We start from the raw sequence: 21287 nt of genomic DNA, 5'->3' as shown, positions 1-21287 counted from the left end.
TGGATTTAGTTAGTGGAGAGGTGAGAGATAGTGGTCTGAGGAGTTCGTGAGTGTAGTGCTTTTATATTTTATGAATTCTGATTGCTGGATTGTGTTTGAAAGTTGTTTTGTCTTTATTGTTGTATTGTTAGTTATTAGTTTGTCATATTTTCTGTCAGTGTTTTTTTCATTTAGTATCTTGTCAGTGTGTGTGTGTGTGTGTGTGTGTGTGTGTGTGTGTGTGTGCGTGTGGTGTGTGCTGTGTAGAGGCAGAGGAGGAGTCTGTTTTCTTTGTCTTTATTTTTTAGTGTTCTGTGTTGTTTGTCTTAAGTATGCAGAGGTTAGTGAGGTGGAGGAGGTTAGTTAGGGAGGTGAGGTGGAGGAGGTTAGTGAGGGAAGTAAGGTGGAGGAGGTTAGTGAGTGGGGGAGGTGAAGCGGAGGAGGTTAGTGAGGAGGGTGAGGGGGAGGAGGAGGCAAGTGAGAGTGTTATGGCTCCGCAGCCACGCACCAGAATCAAGACAGGGCGCAATGTTAACTTCACTTTTGATGAAAATATGGCCCTGGTGTGGGTGATTATGAAGTATCATCGGCAGCTTTTGGGCCAGAGGCTTCTATGGTCTCATCTCGTAAGAAAAGGAGAGTTATGGTAGACTTACCATGGTTAACTCTCTTTATGCGAGGTACATTGGGTTCCACAGGGAAACATCAGGGTGTAGAGTGGATCTTGATCCAGAGGCATCAACAGGCTAAAGCTTTAGGCTGTCCCAGGCACTGGAACTCAGTTTTGTTAACCAGTCAAATGCAGGAGCAGGTAAGAGAGAAGGCAGATGTTAGTCACATTCTCACGTCAGGAGAAGGGACTAGCGGCTAATGCCATACAAACCCATAGAAGCTAGGTGCGTCAGGGTGGGCGCCCTGTGGAACCCAATGTACCTCGCAGAAAGAGAGTTAACCATGGTAAGTCTACCATAACTCTCCTTTCCAGCAGCAGGGTACACTGTGTTCCACAGTGAAACATCAGGGATGTCCTAAAGCAGTTCCTCAAAGGAGGGGACGCGCCTTAGCGGGTATAAGAACCCGGCGTCCAAAGGAAGCATCTGGGAGGCGGAAGTATCAAAGGCGTAGAAACTAATGAACATGTTCACTGAGGACCACGTAGCCGCCTTGCACAGTTGTTTTGCAGAAGCGCTACGGCGGGCCGCCCAACAGACTGAGTAGAATAGGCTTTAAAAGCAGCAGGAGCTGGAAGTCCAGCCTGCGCATAAGCTTGTGCAATCAACATTCATATCCATCTGGCCAAGGTTTGCTTATTCGCAGGCCAGCCACGTCTTTGGAAACCAAACAGAACAAAAAGGGTATCTGACCTCCTGATAGAGGCAGTCCTCTCCAAATATATACAGAGAGCCATTACCACATCCAAAGACCACTCTTTGGAGGACAAATCAGAAGAGATAAAGGCCGGAACCACAATCTCTTGGTTAAGGTGAAAAGACAACACCACCTTAGGTAAATAACCTGAGCGAGTTCTAAGAACCGCCCGGTCATGATGAAATATCAGAAAGGGTGGACGACAGGACAATGTCCGATACCCTACTACCAGAGGCAATAGCCAGTAAAAACAAGACCTTGGCCATGAGCCATTAAAGGTCCACCAACTCAAGAGGTTCAAAGGGAGACTCTTGTAGGGCATTCAGGACAACGGAGCCACAGGAGGGACATAGGGAGGCTGAGTCCGTAAGACACCCTGAGTGAATGTATTAACGTCAGGTATAGATGCTATCTTTCTCTGGAACCAAGCCGACAAGGCAGATATGTGAACCTTGAGGGAGGCCAGACGAAGACCTAAGTCCGGGCCGCGTTGCAGAAAGGCCAGAATTCTGGAAGTTCTAAATCTGTATGCATCATAATTCTTATCAGTACACCAGGTGAAGTAAGAATTCCAGACCCTGTAGTAAATCCGGGCAGATGCCGGTTTGCAGGCTTTCAACATAGTCTGGAAGACCGCCTCAGAAAATCCTCTGGCCCTCAGGAGTGATACTTCAAGAGCCATGCCGTCAAAGCCAGTCTGGCCAGGTCCGGATAAAGACAAGGGCCCTGTACAAGGAGGTATGGGCGCTGAGGAAGCAGAAGAGGGCGCTCTGTCAATAGACCCTGCAGGTCTGAGAAACATGACGTCTGAGCCACGCTGGAGTGACTAGAAGTAGAAATCTTCCTTCTTGTTTGAACTTCTGCAGGACCCTGGGCAGAAGTGACACTGGAGGGAACACGTAAGGCAGCCGAAAGTTCCATGGAATTGCCAGGGCGTCTGCGAACGCTGCTTGAGGATCCCTGGTCCTTGATACGAAGATCGGAGCCTTGTGATTGTGTCAAGATGCTATCAGGTCTACATCTGATATTCCCCCCTTGTCCACTAGGAGTTGAAAGACTTCTGGATGAAGACTTCACTCTCTGGCGTGCACGTCCTGGTGACTGAGGAAGTCCGCTTCCCAGTTGAGGACGCCCGGAATGAACACTGCCGACATTGCTGGCAGATGGCGTTCCACCCAACGAAGGATTTTTGACACTTCCATCATAGCCATGCGGCTTCGAGTGCCGCTTTGATGGTTTATGTATGCCACCGTGGTGGCATTGTCTGACCGTACTTGAACAGGCCTGTTCTGTACCAGAGGCAGTGTGATTGTCATGCATTGAACACTGCCCGCAACTCCAGAATGTCAATTCCCCACACCATTAGGCCAAGTACTTGTATTGCCGAGTGTATCGACACTCTGGGGCAACAAAGGAAGAATCTTATCCTGTCTTGAAGCCTCAGGACTTTTTCTGGAGACAGAAACAGTCACTGACTGTGTGTATCCAGGAGTGCCCCCAGGTGCACCATGCTCTGAGCTGGGACCAGCGAGGATTTCTTCCAACTGATGAGCCACCCATGGGCTTGTAGAAAGCTTACCGTCAGTTGCAGATGACTGAGGAGGACATCGTGGGAGTTTGCCAGGATCAGCAAGTCGTCCAGATACGGCAAGATCCTGACTCCCTGGTGACGGAGATGGGCCGTCATTACGGCCATGACCTTGGTGAAGATCCAAGGAGTTGTAGCCAGTCCAAATGGCAGAGCCTGGAACTGATATTAGAGGTCGTCAATAGCAAACCACAGATACTGCTGATGTGACATGGCAATAGGTATATGCAGGAAAGCATCCTGTATATCCAGGGATACCATATAGTCTCCGGGTTCCATAGCCAGTACAATTGAGCGCAGCATTTCCATACGGAACTTGGACACTTTCACAAATTTTTTCAGTGATTTGAGGTTGAGTATAGGCCGGAAAGTCACATTTCTGTAGGACAGAGGTAACGGCACTACCATTCCTGTATTCAGGAGGGAACTCACAAGCTTTTTCAGAGCTTGTGCCTTTAGTGGCTCCGAAGGGATAACCGTAGTGCATAACTGGCGAGGGGGACGTTTCATGAAGAAGACTGCTTACCCATGAGAGACAACTTCCCACACCCATGCATCTGAAGTGGTCTTTAACAAGACCTGGGTGAACTGCAGAAGTCGGCCTTCCAGCCTGGGGTCCCCAGGGTGGAAGGAGAGTGTGAGGCAGCTCCAGGGTGGGAAAATCTGCAGTAAATTGCGCCCTGGGCCAGGGGAGGCTACAGGTCAAGCGTCACCTCCCCTATGCTGTACCCCGGGTACTGTGAGTCTTACTAAATGGGGTATTAGTACACCTGACCTGTACTCAATACGCCCCGGTAGTCTAGTGGGGTCTCTACTCTGTGACAGCGTCCATGCCAGCGTCACGGTCTGTCTCCCTAGACCACAACAGGAACGCAATTTAATGGCGGGGCCCACCTGGGGGACCCTCTTACCTCCTCCCCGTAGCAGACACGCAAACCAGGAGAGCGTCTGCGACCGTGTGCCTAAAGCTGGAGCGTCTCCACCACAAGTACCCCAGAAACAGGCCATGGGAGCATGCAACGCCACTCGGGAGGTGGTGGAGCCGCAGCACTGAATGTCACACTGACATATCAGCGCTGTGGCCCTTGAAGTCTACTTAGAAAGCTTTTCAGGGCTTCCCAGTGCATCCCCCCTGTTAAGTGACCTGCTGCTGCAGGCACCAACTCGAAACTGAGCTCACAGTGCCTGGAGGCGGGGTTATAGAGGAGGCCCCAATGCAACCTGGGACAGCCTAAAGCTTTAGCCTGTTGGTGCCTCTGGATCAAGATCCACTTTACACCCCGATGTTTCCTTGTCGAACACAATGTACCCTGCTGCAGAAAACACATCTGGAAGAAGGTGGTTGATGCTGTTAATAGTGAGGGCTTGGTGAGATGAACCGAGGAGACATGTAGAAAGAGGTTCTACGCTATAAAGCGGCATGTGAAAGCCAAAATGGCCACGGAGGCCAAGTCTTCACAGCAAACAGGAGGTGGGCATCCTTTTGTGGCCTCTTATTTAGAGTATGAGGAGCCCCTGCAGAACCTGATTCCTCCGGAAGTAGTGAGGGGGACTTATGTCCGGGACTCAGATTGGCCCTAAGCAGGCTGGTAAGTTGTGTTTTTTAATGTAAACATTTTGAAGATGCACTAATTTTTTCATTGTTTTTGGTATGCTTTGTACCGTTTTTTTTTTTTTAAATGTATTGGTCAGTAATAATTAAGCATGTTTTTAATATAAATTTTTATCATTGTCTATGCTGACAACACTAAAATGTATGTTGTGAAGGTGTTGTTTTTTGGGGTTTGTATTTTTTATGTATGTTGTAGTTAGAATGTGAAATATTTCTTATGGATTTGTGGTAGAATCATGCACACCTTTTATGGGGGGGTTACTGCATAAGTATTCAAATCATACATTGTATGTTTTCCAAATGAAAGAGAGGTTGTATTTTTTTGAAGACATGGTTAGTCACATTGGGGGTAATTCATACCTGATCATTTGCTAGTGTTTTTTTGCAGTCCAGCGTCCGCATAGTCGCCGCCCACCGGGGAGTGTATTTTAGCTGTGCAAGTGTGCGATCGCATGTGCAGCCAAGCGGTACAACTAAATTTTGTGTAGTTTGTGAGTTGCGTAGAACTTACTCAGCCACTGCGATCACTTCAATTGATGTCAGACACCCGCCCTGCAAAACGCTTGGACATGCCTGCGTTTTTTCAAACACTCCCAGAAAACGGTCAGTTGCTACCCACAATCGCCTTCTTCCTGTCATTCACCCTGCGATCGGTTGTGCGAATGGATTCTTCGTAAAACCCATTGCACAGCAACGATTTGCTTTGCACCTGTGCGACGCGCCTGCGCATTGCGCTGCATACGCATGTGCAGTTCTGACCTGATCGCAGCGCTGCAAAAAAAGCTAGCGTGCGATCAGGTCTGAATGACCCCCATTATCTGTTATAGTTGCTTAGAAAGTATGCAAACATTTTGGATAATGTACTTTTTTAATATACATTAGTATTTTGAAATTTTGAAAACATCAGTTTGAAATCTTGAGTAACAACATATGTGTGTTGATTAATATGTTTGGATAATAATGAAATGCTTCATATTCATTTACAGTCTCCAAAAAGTCACAAAGACCCCCTGGGCCAGTCTCCACTCCTACTGAAGCTGAGGATGCTGATGATGCTGGTAAGTACATTAGCATTGGGTGTGTTTTCACATCAATTTAGATACAGTAATAAATTTGTTTTTTGTTAGGTCCATCCACACACGTGTTGCCACCACGGAAACGCCGTCTGGGTGTGTCTTCTAGGCTAGTACACATCACAACACCATGGCAACGCATGTTGGAGGCATCAGCCATACCACCAATGCAGCTCCTCGACAGTCCGCAGCCATTGTCATCACATTCGCCACACCTGCCTGGTGAGTAAAAAACACAAAATCAAAAAGGACACATACTTTCACACACACACTTTACCATAAGTCAAACATTGGGCAAAGTTTTCAAAGATGGAAGCTCTATTTAAGATGAAATGTTGCCCATAGCAACAAATCAGATTCTACTTATTTATTTTACACCTTATAGAAGAAAAATCTTGGAATGTGATTGGTTTGCATTTGCAACATCCCAGTTTTAATAGAATACACATCTTAGAAAAATGACAACATTGTAGTTTCACAGTTTAAGGCAGCAGCTTAGTGACAAAGTGGTGATGTATATAATGCACCGCTAATAAACTTATCATTATGGTCTTAAATGACTTAAACTAAAATAATTGATGTGCATATGTTGTCCATAGCCAGCAAACAAAAACACTTTTTTTTTAGAAAATAATGACCCAAACAAATAAATAAATATTCAAAATGTGGATAAGTACAACATCCACTAAGTAATAATTAAGGTAACTTAACATTTGTAGCCCTAGGAAACATAACACTTAGGATATTTGTAATTAGTTAATAAGCTTATACTTAAACACAGCTGGTCTCTCATTTCAGGGGATCCCATTCTTCACCCAACTCAGCCGGACAAGTGCAGGAACCTGACAATGAAGAGACATTCACCTTAAATCTCACAGCAATACCACCGCCTGACCCAACAACTACACATTTGTCTACTCTGCCCACTCAAAGGACACCAGGACAGGAAATGAGCCCTACCACACCACTACCACAGTCTCAGGAACAGGCTTTTTGGGACAGCTGGTCCATCCAGCATGCCAATAACTTAGATTGTTTGCATAGGCAAACCCAATTTATTGATAGTCTGGTCCATCACGTCCCAAGATTATGCAGAAACAACACTAGACAAACCACAGAACTGACCAAATTGCTAACACCCTGGAATTAATGAGGGCAGACAATAATAGGATGCTAGACACATACCAAAGAATCATGGATGAGAATCACAGGCTCCATCAAGCCTACCTACAGATATTAACTTCAACACAAAACACACAAGAGAACATGGTCCGAATCATGGAAACCCACACGACAGCCACTAGAGACTTGAATATCACTCTAACTACCCTAACCCAACATCTCAGACCTTAATCTGAGCAAACAAGTACCAGTTCTACAGCAACAACCCCCTTAGTGTCACCTGTAACCTCACCACCAAGATGTGCTGGCCGAACACGACCAGACACAAGTGGGAAAGGCCCATCCAGCTCCAGAGGACGACCTGCAAAATAATTTATCTTAATCATGTGTTTGAAATGGACATTGGTAATTGTATGCAAATAGCATTTTACATGTTCTGGTCAAAATTAAGGCCATGGTTTATTTTTTTGTAAACAAATGTTACGGAGGGTATCCGGTCTCTAGGTCGACAAGACATAGGTCGACCGTGTCTATCCACTATTGGTCGACAGTAACTAGGTCAACTGGGTTTCTAGGTCGACATGTTCTAGGTCGACGGGTCAAAAAGTCAACATGAGTTTTTCACTTTTTTCTTTTTTTAAACTTTTTCATACTTTACGATCCACGTGGACTATGTTTGGGAATGGTAACCTGTGCTGAGCGCAGCGGTAATGGAGTGAGGCAACTTGCCCGAAGCATGGCTTGCGAAGCGAGCCATGCGAGGCGACGCGGTGCACTAACTGGGGTTCCCGGTCACTGTACGGCGAAAATGTCACCAACATTTTTTTTTAAAGTCACGTCGACATTTTGACCTGTTGACCTAGAGACCCTGGCGACCTAGAATCCATATCGACCTAGTTACTGTCAACCAATAGTGGTCGACCTAGACACTGTCGACCTAAGTGTGGTCAACCTTCAATACCAGACCCATTACAAATCAACATATCCAAGACTAAAACCAAGGCAAAAAATAAAAAAGTTGTCTGTCAATTATTTCTAGAGTAATTAGAGTACAGTTGTTTAAGTATATAATATGCATGGTGACATTCAAGCAACATAGATTACGCATGCAGCAGTGGTAAAGTATTGATATAGGGGATAATTCCAAGTTGATCGCAGCAGGAATTCTGTTAGCAACTGGGCAAAACCATGTGCACTGCAGGGGAGGCAGATTTAACATGTGCAGAGAGAGTTAGATTTGGGTGGGTTATTTTGTTTCTGTGCAGGGTAAATACTGGCTGCTTTATTTTTACACTGCAAATTAGATTGCAGATTGAACACACCCCATCCAAATCTAACTCTCTCTGCACATGTTAAATCTGCCTCCCCTGCAGTGCACATGGTTTTGCCCAATTGCTAACTAAAGTCCTGCTGCGATCAACTTGGAATTACCCCCATAGAGAAGAGTGTCCTTAATAGATTATTCTATTCTTAAAAATTAACTTAGGGAGATGTGAAAGCATGGGTAAACATACACAAAGCCAATTCCACATAGAATACTGTGCTACTATAATGTTTTTACAAAATTTGCTTGCATTTATTATATATTTAAATGTATAATGCATACAGTAAAAAGTTTTATGTTGTTAAAAACCTAACAATAGCACAATAAAAATAGGATTTTAATACCTATCGGTAAATTATTTTCTCTTAGTCCGTAGAGGATGCTGGGGACACCAAAAGAACCATGGGGTATAGATGGGATCCGCAGGAGACATGGGCACTTTAAGACTTTGAAAAGGGGTGTGCACTGGCTCCTCCCCCTATGCCTCTCCTCCAGACTCCAGTTATAGGAACTGTGCCCAGGGAGACGGACAAATTTCGAGGAAAGGATTTATTGTTAAACTAAGGTGCTATTCATATCAGCACACACCGCAAACACGCAGCACAACGTGGCATTCAACAGAACCCAAGCCAACGGCATGAACCAATGTCAGCAACGGGCTGACTATAAACATAACACAACATGCGTGTAACCAGAAATAATAACTGCAGAAACAGTACGCACTGGGACGGGCGCCCAGCATCCTCTACGACTAAGAGAAAAAGATTTACCGGTAGGTATTAAAATCCTATTTTCTCCTACGTCCTAGAGGATGCTGGGGACACCACCATGGGGTTATACCAAAGCTCTAGAACGGGCGGGAGAGTGCGGATGACTCTGCAGCACCGATCGACCAAACTCTAGGTCGTCATCGGCCAGGGTATCAAACTTGTAAAACTTTGCAAAAGTGTTCGAACCCGACCAAGTAGCAGCTCGGCAAACTTGTAATGCTGAGACCCCTCGGGCAGCCGCCCAAGAAGAGCCCACCTTTCTAGTAGAATGGGCCTTCAAAGAATCCGGTACTGGCAATCTGGCTGTGGAATGAGCATGCTGAATCGTGTTACAGATCCAGCGTGCAATGGTCTGTTTGGAAGCAGGACACCCAATCTTGTTGGGAGCATACAGGACAAACAGAGCTTCTGTTTTCCTAACTCGAGCCATTCTGGCAACATAGATTTTCAGAGCTCTGACCACATTCAAAGATTTTGACTCAACGAAAGAGGCAGTAGCCACTGGCACCACAATAGGTTGGTTCATGTGGATAGATGAAACCACCTTCGGCAGAAATTGTTGCCGAGTCCTCAACTCTGCTCTATCTTCATGAAAGATTAAATAAGGGCTCTTGTGAGACAAGGCCGCCAACTCAGACACCCGCCTTGCGGACGCCAAAGCCAACAGGATGACCACTTTCCAAGTGAGAAACTTCAACTCCACCGACTGTAAAGGCTCAAACCAATGCGATTGAAGGGACTGCAACACCACGTTAAGATCCCACGGTGCCATGGGGAGCGCAAATGGAGGTTGGATGTGTAACACACCCTTCACGAAAGTTTGAACTTCTGGAAGGGAGGCCAATTGTTTTTGAAAGAAAACCGATAAGGCTGAAATTTGAACCTTAATTGAACCCAACTTTAGGCCCGCCTCTACACCAGCTTGTAGAAAATGGAGAAAACGACCTATCTGAAACTCTTCTGCAGGAGCCTTCTTGGATTCACATCAAGACACATACTTCCTCCAAATGCGGTGGTAATGTTTAGACGTTACTCCCTTCCTGGCCTGAAGAAGTGTGGGAATGACTTCACTGGGAATACCCTTCCGTGCTAAGATCTGGCGTTCAACCGCCATGCCATCAAACGTAGCCACGGTAAGTCTTGGTATACGCATGGCCCCTGCCGTAACAGGTCCTCGCGTAGAGGAAGAGGCCAGGGATCTCCTATGAGTAATTCCTGAAGATCCGGATACCAAGCCCTCCTTGGCCAGTGTGGGACAATGAGGATTGCTGGAACCTTTGTTCTTCTTATGATCTTTAGAACTTTTGGAATGAGAGGAAGTGGAGGGAACACATACACCGACGGAAACACCCATGGTGTCACCAGTGCATCCACTGCCATTGCTTGAGGGTCCGTGGACCTGGAACAATATCTCTGAAGCTTTTTGTTGAGGCGCGACGCCATCATGTCTATGTGAGGAATTCCCCAACGACTTGTAACTTCTGTGAAGGCCTCTTTATGGAGGCTCCATTCCCCTGGATGGAGATCGTGTCTGCTGAGGAAGTCTGCTTCCCAGTTGTCCACTCCTGGAATAAAGATCGCTGACAGCGCTCTTGTATGCTTCTCTGCCCAGCGGAGAACTTTTGTGACTTCTGCTATTGCCGCTCCGCTTTTTGTTCCACCCTGGCGGTTTATGTAGGCTACTGCTGTCACATTGTCCGATTGGATCAGCACGGGCAGATTGCGAAGAAGATGTTCCGCCTGTACAAGGCCGTTGTAAATGGCCCTTAACTCCAGAACGTTTATGTGGAGACAAGTTTCCTGGCTTGACCATCTTCCTTGGAAGTTTACCCCTTGCGTGACTGCACCCCATCCTCGGAGACTTGATCCGTGGTTATTAGGACCCAATCCTGGATCCCGAACCTGCGCCCCTCTAGGAGGTGAGAGCTGTGTAGCCACCACAGGAGTGAAATTCTGGTCCTTGAAGACAGGACTGTCTTCCGGTGCATGTACAGGTGGGATCCGGACCACTTGTCCAACAGGTCCCACTGAAATACTCTGGCATGGTATCTGCCAAACTGAATGGCCTCGTAAGTCGCCACCATTTTCCCCAGCAACCGAGTGCACTGATGGATTGACACTCTTGGTGATTTCAGAATTCGTTTGACCAGGCTCTGAATTTCCTGAGCCTTTTCCACCGGAAGAAAAACTCTCTGTAGTTCTGTGTCCAGTATCATCCCTAAATATGACAGCCTCGTTGCCGGAATCAACTGTGATTTTGGCAAGTTCAGGAGCCAACCGTGTTGTTGAAGAACTGTCAGGGACAGGGCAACGTTTTTCATCAACTGGTCCCTGGATCTCGCCTTTATCAGGAGATCGTCCAAGAACGGGATAATTGTTACTCCTTGCTTGCGAAGGAGAACCATCATTTACGCCATTACTTTGGTGAAAATTCTCGGAGCCGTGGCCAGACCAAACGGCAACGTCTGAAATTGGTAATGACAATCCTGAAGTGCAAACCTCAGGTAAGCCTGATGTGGAGGATAAATGGGAACATGTAAGTAGGCATCTTTTATGTCCACCGACACCATAAAATCCCCTTCCTCCAGACTGGAGATCACTGCTCGGAGAGACTCCCATTTTGAATTTGAAATTTTTTAGGTAGAAATTGAGGGATTTCAGGTTTAGGATTGGCCTGACCGAGCCATCCGGCTTCGGAACCACAAACAGACTTGAATAAAAGCCTTCTCCTTGTTGTGACTGGGGAACCCTGACTGTAACCTGATTTTGACACAACTTTTGTATGGCGTTGCAAATTACCTCCCTGTCCGGACGAGAAACTGGCAAGGCCGATTTGAAAAATCGGTGAGGGGGGACGTCTGGGATATTATTTGTAAAACCCATGGGTCCAGGTCCGAATGAACCCAGAACTGACTGAAGAGTTTGAGACGTGCCCCCACCGGTGCGGACTCCCGCAGAGGAGCCCCAGTGTCATGCGCTGGATTTGGCAGAAGTTGGGGAGGACTTCTGCTCCTGGGAACCCGCCACGGCTGGTGATCTTTTACCCTTTCCCCTTCCTCTAGCCGCAAGGAAGGAAGAACCTCGCCCTTTCTTGTATTTATTGGGCCGAAAGGACTGCATTTGATAGTGGTGTGTCTTCTTTTGTTGCGAAGGCGCATAAGGCAAAAATGATGACTTACCCGCGGTAGCCGTAGATACCAAATCAGTGAGGCCGTCACCAAACAAGACACCACCTTTGTACGGTAGGGATTCCATATTTTTCTTAGAGTCAGTATCAGCATTCCACTGATGAATCCATAATGCTCGCCTAGATGAGATTGCCATGGCATTGGCCTTTGACCCCAAAAGGCCAATATCCCTCGCAGCTTCCTTCAGGTAAACTGCCGCGTCCTTGATATAACCCAGCGTCAAGAGGATGTTATCCTTATCTAGGGAATCTATGTCAGATGACAAGTTAACTGCCCACTTTTCATAAGCACTACTCACCCACGCAGAGGCAATGACCGGTCTGATTAGTGTACCTGTGGACGTATAAATGGATTTTAACGTAGCCTCCTGCCTACGAACTGCAGGGTCTTTAAGGGCTGCCGTGTCAGGTGACGGAAGAGCCACCTTTTTAGATAACCGTGATAGGGCCTTGTCCACAATGGGGGGTGACTCCCACTTTTCCCTATCCCCAGTGGGAAATGGATAAACTACCGGAATCCTTTTGGGAATCTGAAATTTTCTGTCAGGACTTTCCCAGACTTTATCAAATAAAGTATTCAGTTCATGAGAGGGAGGAAACGTTATCTCAGGTTTCTCTTCCTTATACATACAGACCCTTTTATCCGTAACAGCAGGGTCCTCAGTGATATGCAATACCTCTTTAATAGCCACAATCATGTACTGAATGCTCTTTGCCAATTTAGGATCTAATCTGGAGTCACTATAGTCGACACTGGAATCAGTGTCCGTGTCGGTATCAGTGTCTGCCAATTGGGTAAACGTACGTTTCTGTGACCCCGAGGGGACCTGAACTTGTAATAACATATCTTCCACAGATTTCTTCCATGCTTGGGTCTGAGACTCAGACTTGTCCAATCTTTTACTAATACGAGCTACATTAGCATTCAAAGCATTCAATACATTCACCCAATCAGGAGTCGGTGGTGCTGACATGGTCACCCCCACCGCCTTTTGCGTGTCTAATACAGTCTCCTCCTGTGAAGAGCACTCAGCCTCAGACATGCCGACACACGTGTAATACACACCCACAGACACACTGGGTTTATAGGGGACAGACCCACAGAGAAGCCTGTCAGAGAGACAGAGGGAATTTGCCAGCTTACACCCCAGCGCCAAATCAATGGGTCAGAAGCTTTAACCAAAATGCCCCAGACCTGTAGTGCTTTATATATTATATAATAATGCACCAAATAACCTCCCCCCCCCCCCCCCCCCCCGTTTGGCACCCTGATACTTGTCAGCAGTGATGAGGAAGGACCAGCGTCTCTGCAGCCAGCGGAGAGGAAATGGCGCCGAGTGAGCTGTGGGGACGAAGCTCCGCGCCCCCTAATGGTGCGCTTCCGTCCCGCTCTTTGGAGTATACTGGCGGGGGTAGGACAATATTATACCGTAACGTCCCCTCTTGCCAGACTTATATTGAGGTATTTTAAGCTGCCCAGGGCGCCCTCCCCCCCCCCCTTCCCTGCGCCCTGCACCCAGAAGTGCTGTGTTTGTGAGCGGGAGCTTGGCACGCAGCGTCCGTCCGCTGCGTGGTACCTCAGGAAAATGCCGTCACTGAAGTCTTCTTTCTTCTTCTACTCACCTGTCTTCTGACTTCTGGCTCTGTGAGGGGGGTGACGACCGGCTGTGGGAGCGAGCATCTGAGCGTACCCAGCGTTCAAACCCTCAGGAGCTAATGGTGTCCTGTAGCCAGAAGCAGAGCCCTTAAACTCACTAGAAGAGGGTCATAACTTCTCTCCCCTCAGTCCCACGAAGCAGGGAGGTTGTTGCCAGCAACCTCCCTGAACATAAAAAACCTAACAAAAAAGTATTTTCAGAGAAACTCAATAGAGCTCCCTGTAGTGCGTCCAGTCTCACTGGGCACAATTCTAAAACTGAGGTCTGAGGAGGGGCATAGAGGGAGGAGCCAGTGCACACCCCTTTTCAAAGTCTTAAAGTGCCCATGTCTCCTGCGGATCCCGTCTATACCCCATGGTTCATTTGGTGTCCCCAGCATCCTCTAGGACGTAGGAGAAACTTGAACACTATCTTCAAAATCATACAAGGATATTATAACACTTACCTTAGCAATTGGACAGTAGTGTCTTCATTTCTACGAATCGATGCCTTTTGCAGCCGAGTTGACGGTATTTCCGATCGCATTCATAAATACAAATTCTTGGTAAATGACCATGTTATATCTGAGAACAACCGAATTGGACCGATGGTCTATTCATTCGTATTTGTGTACATGGCCGTGAAAAAAAATACAAATGGGCCAAACGCTGCCGATTTTAATGTTTAGTAAATTCCCGAGATGCCACTTAGAAAAAAACAAACACGAATGGAATCGAATAGAATCGGGACCTTAGTAAATTTTCCTCTATGTATATGGGGGGGTCATTCCGAGTTGATCGCACCAAGCTACTTTATGCTGCTGGTGCGATCAACTAATCTCCGCCTATGGGGAAGTGTATTTTAGCATAGCTGGGCTGCGATCACTTTTGCAGCCCTGCTATGCTAAAAAAGTTTCACGTTAAATAAGAGCAGCCCTGGACACACTTACCCTGTGCGACGGATCCAGCGATGATGGGGCCGGCTTTGACGTCAGACATCTGCCCTCCGTTCTCCTGGACATGCCTGCGATTTCCTTACCACTCCCCGAAAATGGCCGCCAACGGACAGGTGACGCCCCTGAACGCCTTCTTTCTGTCAATCTTCTTGCGGTCGCCGCTGCGACCGCTTTCTTCGTTTCCAGCATTGTAGCCCGGGGACCCGCAACGAAGTACGTGCGCGATATTCCGACCTGATCATAACCACTGCGAGGAAGTGCAGCGTGCGATCGGGTCGGAATGACCTCCATGGACCAAGCCTTGTTGCCATGTAAGGGGAGCAAATACATTTATATTTTTTCTGTGCAGGGTAAATACTAGCTGCTTTTGCAAGTAGCTCACAAATGTTAGACAGCATTATTTTTACACTGCAATTTAATTTCAGTTTGGGCACACCTCACCTAAATCTAAATCTCTCTGCACATGTTACACCTGCCCCACCTGCATTGCAGCATGGTTTTGCCCAGGGGCATAGTTTTTTTTTTTTTGTTTTGCTTTACTTCGAAATCAGAATCAGGCCCTGTGAATGGAATATAAATATCAGTAGCGCACGAGTACCCAGAAACCGCCCCCTGACTGACCAAATTTATTTTCTGAGATGGAAACAGCATGCACCGTTTGCTCATCAGTGATTATTTCTACAAGCCATCACAGCCTGCTCCGCATCTGCAGCCTCGGATAAGCCTCCGTGGCTGGTCCCTCCGCCAGGCACCAATTAGCTGCATGTGTTTTCTTTTTTATAACAGACACCTCTACACTGCACCAATTGCAAAACCCCACCAGCACACACAGATGCATACTGTATGTTACATATTATAATAGTACCCAGCAGGGCCCCTCTCCTGATGCTGTACTGCATCGGCAGCCAAGTCTAAACTGCTGGACCTCTGTCTAACAGGTGGGTGAACTGGTCTCTGTAACCGTCCCCAACCCCCCCCCCCCTCCGCCGGACTGCTGTCCACACATTGGTCTCTGTATAATCCCCTCCCCATCTCCACCGGACCACTGTCTGCAAGTGGGTGACTCAGTTGCCTGGTCTCTGTACCCTTCTGTGCTGTCTACAGGCAAGTGACGTTCTGAGGCCCCCGTCCAAACCATGGCACACACCTGGGGGTCTGGCAGGTGAGACAACTCGCCCTCTACACGGCGACCTCCAGGTAACTGCTCTCCTCTACATTTCACAGCTCTGGATGCCTAGTCTTCCTGCTGATGATATACCTGTGTCTCTCTCAGAATTGCTCTCCCTCTCTCTCCATGGGGGTCATTCCGAGTTGTTCGCTCGCAAGCTGCTTTTAGCAGCTTTGCACACGCTAAGCCGCCGCCTACTGGGAGTGAATCTTAGCTTATCAAAATTGCGAACGAAAGATTAGCAGAATTGCGAATAGACACTTCTTAGCAGTTTCTGAGTAGCTCCAGACTTACTCGGCATCTGCGATCAGTTCAGTCAGTGTCGTTCCTGGTTTGACGTCACAAACACACCCAGCGTTCGCCCAGACACTCCTCCGTTTCTCCAGCCACTCCCGCGTTTTTCCCAGAAACGGCAGCGTTTTTCCACACACACCCATTAAACGGCCAGTTTCCGCCCAGAAACACCCACTTCCTGTCAATCACATTACGATCACCAGAACGAAGAAAAAACCTCGTAATGCCGTGAGTAAAATACCTAACTGCATAGCAAATTTACTTGGCGCAGTCGCACTGCGGACATTGCGCATGCGCATTAGCGACTAATCGCTCCGTTGCGAGAAAAAAATAATGAGAGAACAACTCGGAATGACCCCCCATGTCTTTCTCCTTCTCTCTCGCCATGTCTCTCTCCCTCTCTCTCGACATGTCTCCCTCTCTCTCGCCATGTCTATCTTTCTCTCGCCATGTCTCTCTCTTTCTTTTGCCATCTCTCTCTCTCGCCATGTCTCTCTCAGGAAGGCAGATAGGGCAATCTGCTACCGGGGCCGTGATCGCCGTACAGTCTGTTGTCTCCCGGGTGCTCGGGTACGGCACATCGTGGACCGGGTAGATAGATTGTTGGGAGGGGCTGGGAAAGACCCGGCGTTCTTGGTGCATGTTGGCACCAATGACAAAGTTAGCAGAAGGTGGGATTTCCTTAAGAAAGACTATAGAGACTTAGGAAAGAAACTTAAGGCAAGGACATCTAAGGTAATATTCTCCGAAATATTACCCGTGCCACGCACTAGTCCAGGGAGGCAGAGGGAGATTAGGGAGGTAAATGTGTGGTTTAGGGATTGGTGCAGGAAAGAGAGGTTTGTGTTCCTGGAACACTGGGCGGACTTTTCAGTCAGGCGCCATCTCTTTTGTCATGACGGATTGCACCTGACTGATGAGGGGGCAGCAGTGCTGGGGGGAAGGATGGTTAGAAGGTTGGAGGAGATTTTAAACTAGGAGCCTGGGGGGAGGGTTTAGCTAGAAACTACGGGTCATGCAGTGAGAATAGTGGGGATAGCAGTAGTAAACGAAATGGGGGAGAAGTTGGGGGGAGGGTAAGAGCAGGCGGTAAGGTTACTAACATGGGTACTAAAAGAGATTTTACCAAAGCACTAACCAATGACGATTACAGGTCATCATTGCTACATAAGGTGAAAGATGTCCCTAACGCAAGGGAAAATACTTATCTTAGTTGTATGTATGTAAACGCTAGAAGCATTACTGGTAAAAAGGGCGAACTAGAAATACTTGCAGCAAGCAAACATTATGATATTATAGGCATTACTGAAACTTGGTGGGACGAATCTCATGATTGGACAGTCAATCTAGAGGGCTATACACTGTTTAGGAGAAACAGACTAAATAACAAGGGTGGAGGGGTGTGTCTTTACGTAAAGCCGTTTTTAAAACCTGATATACGGGAAGATATTCTGGAGGGGACTGTAGACACTGTTGAGACATTATGGGTAGAAATTGCATGCGGGGAAAAAGGAATAAAAAAGTTATTGGGTGTATGCTATAGGCCGCGTGGTATCAACACATCTGATGAGGAATTGTTACTAAAGCAAATTGAAAGAGCAGCAGGAGTAGGAGACATAGTAGTGATGGGAGATTTTAACTATCCAGAGATAAACTGGAAAAACGATTCATGTGATACTGCTAGGGGCAATGTTTTTAAGCACACTTAATGATAACTACTTAGTTCAACTAATTGAGGAACCAACTAGGTACAATGCAATCTTAGACCTGGTATTAACAAACAATGGGGATTTGGTATAGTAGGGTAACCCATAGGAAACAGCGACCACAATATGGTCACATTCAATATCAGTTTTCATAAACAGCCCTATACTGGCTCAACTAGTACTCTAAACTTTAGCAAAGCGAATTTTGAAAAGATTGAGGGTATTTTTCAGGGATATTGAATGGGAAGGTTTGTTTTTAGGAAAAAATACTACGGAGAAATGGGAGGTACTAAAATTCCTGCTAGCTAAAAATACTCTCAAATGTATTCCTACGAGCAGCAAAAAAAGGAATAAAAATCATAAACCGATGTGGGTTAACAAAAAGATAAAGGAACTTATGGGCAAGAAAAGGCGAGCATTTAAAAAATAAAAATCTGACGGGGAAGCAGAGTCATTTCAGCACTATAAGGAATGTAACAAAATATGCAAAAAGGAAATAAGAGCGGCTAAAGTAGAAACTGAAAAACTAGTAGCAAAGGAAAGCAAAGCGAATCCCAAAAAATTATTTAAATACATTAATAGCAAGAGATTAAAGAAGGAGAGTATAGGCCCTTTAAAAGACAAGTTGGGAGTCTTAAGCAAAAATGATAATGACATAGCGGACACACTAAATGAGTTTTTTTCAACAGTATTTACTAGAGAGGACCCAATTCAGGGACTAACACATAATCTCAATAATGAGAAAATCCCACTGATAGGTACTTATTTAAGCGAGGAAGTAGTCTGTGACCGATTAAAACATTTAAAGATTAATAAGTCACCAGGTCCCGATGGTATTCACCCAAGGGTTCTAATGGAGCTTCACTCTGAACTTGCAAAACCGCTATTTTTGATCTTTAAGGATTCAGTAATATCAGGTATGGTTCCCAAAGACTGGTGTATAGTGGAAGTAGTGCCTATATTCAAAAAGGGAAGTAAAGCTGAACCAGGTATATATAGACCAGTTAGTCTTACATCTATAGTGGGGAAAGTATTGGAAGGTATTCTAAGAGATAGTATTCAGAAGTTCTTTGAAGTCAATAAGGTCATTAAAAGGAATCAACATGGGTTAATGAAGGACAGATCCTGTCAAACCAACATACTTGGCTTTTATGAAACAGTAAGCGCAAACCTAGATCAGGGTAAAGAGGTGGATATAATCTTTTTAGATTTTGCCAAAGCATTTGACACTGTACCACACATGAGACTTATCTACAAGCTACAAGAGACAGGGCAAGGAAGCACAATATGCACTTGGGTCAAAAACTGGTTAGATAATAGGGAGCAGCGCGTTGTGGTTAATGGATCTTTTTCAAATTGGACTGAAGTGCTAAGTGGTGTGCCGCAAGGCTCAGTATTAGGACCGCTATTGTTCAATATTTTCATTAACGACCTAACAGAAGGTCTAGAGAGCATGGTGTCAAGTTTTGCAGATGATACCAAATTGTGTAAAGTTATAAATGCGTAAGGGGATGCTGAGTCGCTTGAGAACGACTTAGTTAAATTAGAAGCTTGGGCAGCGAAATGGAGAATGCACTTCAATACAGACAAGTGTAAGGTAATGCACTGTGGTAACAAGAACAAAAATAACACCTACCTACTAAATGGGGTAAAATTAGGGGATTCTGTACTGGAAAAGTACTTAGGTGTCCTCATAGATAGCAAACTAAGCAGTAGTACCCAAAGTAGGACTGCAGCAAAGAAGGCTAATAAGATATTAGCATGCATAAAACGGGAAATTGATGCTAGGGACGAGAGTATTATACTCCCGTTATATAAATCACTTGTGAGGCCACACCTTGAATACTGTGTACAATTATGGGCACCTTACTACAAAAAGGATATCCTGGAGCTAGAAAAGGTTCAGAGGCGGGCGACCAAACTAATTAAGGGTATGGAGACGCTGGAATACGAGGAAAGGCTTGCAAGACTAGGCATGTTTACACTGGAAAAGAGGAGATTAAGAGGGGGCATGATCAACATTTACAAATATATAAGGGGACAATATACAGATCTTGCGCAGGACCTGTTTTTGGTTAGATCAACACAGAGAAATCGTGGACACTCGCTCAGGTTAGAGGAGAGGAGATTCCGCACAATACGGCGTAAAGGCTTTTTTTACGGTAAGGACGATACGTGTTTGGAATTCCCTGCCTAAGGGAGTTGTAATGGCCGACTCAGTCAACACCTTTAAGAATGGGTTAGATAAATTCCTAATGGATAAGGATATCCAGGGTTACGGGGCATAGTCACGCACTATGGTTATTATAAAAAAGCTGGGGGAGGGACAGTGGTACAAAACACAAAAGATTATTTGTTAGAAGCACATAGACAGCTTGATAATCCTCACTTCTACACCCAAATTACAGCAGACCCTACAGCAAGTTATCAAAAACAACTTAAAAGTCTGCTCGATACAGCTTTTGCAGAGGGGGCAATATCCAAGACTGAATTTAATTTTCTTTATGTTGCACATCCTATCACACCCACATATTATCACCTCCCCAAAATTCACAAATTTCTATCTGCACCACCTGGGCGACCTATAATTTCGGGTTTGGGTTCCCTCACATCCAACCTATCTTCTTTTGTTGATTATTATTTGCAGCCATATGTTTTGACACTCAAATCCTATATTAGGGATTCCACGCACTTCATCAATTTGATCAAAGGGAATTATAAATGTTATAAACCTAGATGTACTACGTGTAAGTACACAATGGATAAAACTAGTCAAATTAGATCTCATTCGTTGGGCATTTCCTTTGATATAATGGAATACATAAATTGCCGTACCTCTTATGTGGTCTATGTAATTAACTGCATTTATGGGGTGCAGTATGTAGGGCGGACAACGAGGATGCTTCACACCCGATTTCTAGAACATAAAAGCACTATTTTGAGGGGCAAGAGTAAACATAGTTTAGCTCGACATGTCAACTGGAAACATCAAAACAATATCAATTGTCTTAGTATACAAGGTGTAGAGCATATTAGAGAGACCACAAGAGGTGGAGATCGTTATAATCTCCTATGTAAACGTGAAGCCTTTTGGATATTCTCTCTAGGTACTCTGTCCCCAAATGGTCTCAATGATTGCATTGAGATGAATAATATATAGATTTATTCTCTTTTCTTCCTTTTTCCTTTTTTCCTTTGTGGTCCATACTGTGATGAGTTATATGTATTCTATGTTTAACATCATGATTATAAGGGCATGTGCTAGTAGCATGAACAGCCTACTTCTGAATTTTATAGCTCTAAGAAGGTAGATACATCTGCCATAATGAGATAACCTTACTGTGAAGAATAGACTGTAGTGTTTTGTTTTTGTTTTTTTGTATCACTTTCAGTCTCATATAAATTTTTCTAATCATAATTTGTATCAACCAATGGTTAGTTTACAACATATATATGAAATAAATCCTATGTGTAAGAACTACTGTCAATAATAAGGTTTTATAT

General features: G+C 45.5%; 1 protein-coding gene and 1 long non-coding RNA gene across 7 annotated transcripts in view; one reads left to right on the top strand and one right to left on the bottom strand.

The window, feature by feature from the left end:
- LOC134910108 (uncharacterized) overlaps positions 1 to 7907 on the top strand; it is a 271401-nt gene extending 263494 nt beyond the window's left edge. The window contains exons 4-6 of the long non-coding RNA XR_010176120.1: positions 5534 to 5605; positions 5675 to 5842; positions 6419 to 7907. This is a non-coding gene — a long non-coding RNA (uncharacterized LOC134910108). The remainder of the gene's footprint in view (positions 1 to 5533; positions 5606 to 5674; positions 5843 to 6418) is intronic.
- Positions 1 to 21287, bottom strand: part of SIPA1L2 (signal induced proliferation associated 1 like 2) — a 795004-nt gene that overhangs the window by 18607 nt on the left and 755110 nt on the right. The window contains exons 21-23 of one of the 6 annotated variants that reach the window (XM_063917773.1): positions 7035 to 7103; positions 6392 to 6462; positions 5753 to 5839 (exon numbers count right to left, since the gene is read on the bottom strand). The exons of 4 other annotated variants lie outside the window; for them this stretch is intronic. In XM_063917773.1, coding sequence (XP_063773843.1) covers positions 6441 to 6462; positions 7035 to 7103 — 91 coding nt within the window. In that variant the 3' untranslated portion in view covers positions 5753 to 5839; positions 6392 to 6440. Of the gene's footprint in view, positions 1 to 5752; positions 5840 to 6391; positions 6463 to 7034; positions 7104 to 21287 lie in introns of those variants that run through there. One more of the 6 variants, XM_063917774.1, reaches the window with a different exon arrangement.

The sequence above is a fragment of the Pseudophryne corroboree genome, chromosome 4 (genome assembly GCF_028390025.1).
Source record: "Pseudophryne corroboree isolate aPseCor3 chromosome 4, aPseCor3.hap2, whole genome shotgun sequence".
Taxonomy (NCBI): domain Eukaryota; kingdom Metazoa; phylum Chordata; class Amphibia; order Anura; family Myobatrachidae; genus Pseudophryne; species Pseudophryne corroboree.
The sequence above is the reverse complement of the archived record's forward strand: the minus strand, read 5'-3'. Positions and strand labels throughout refer to the sequence as shown.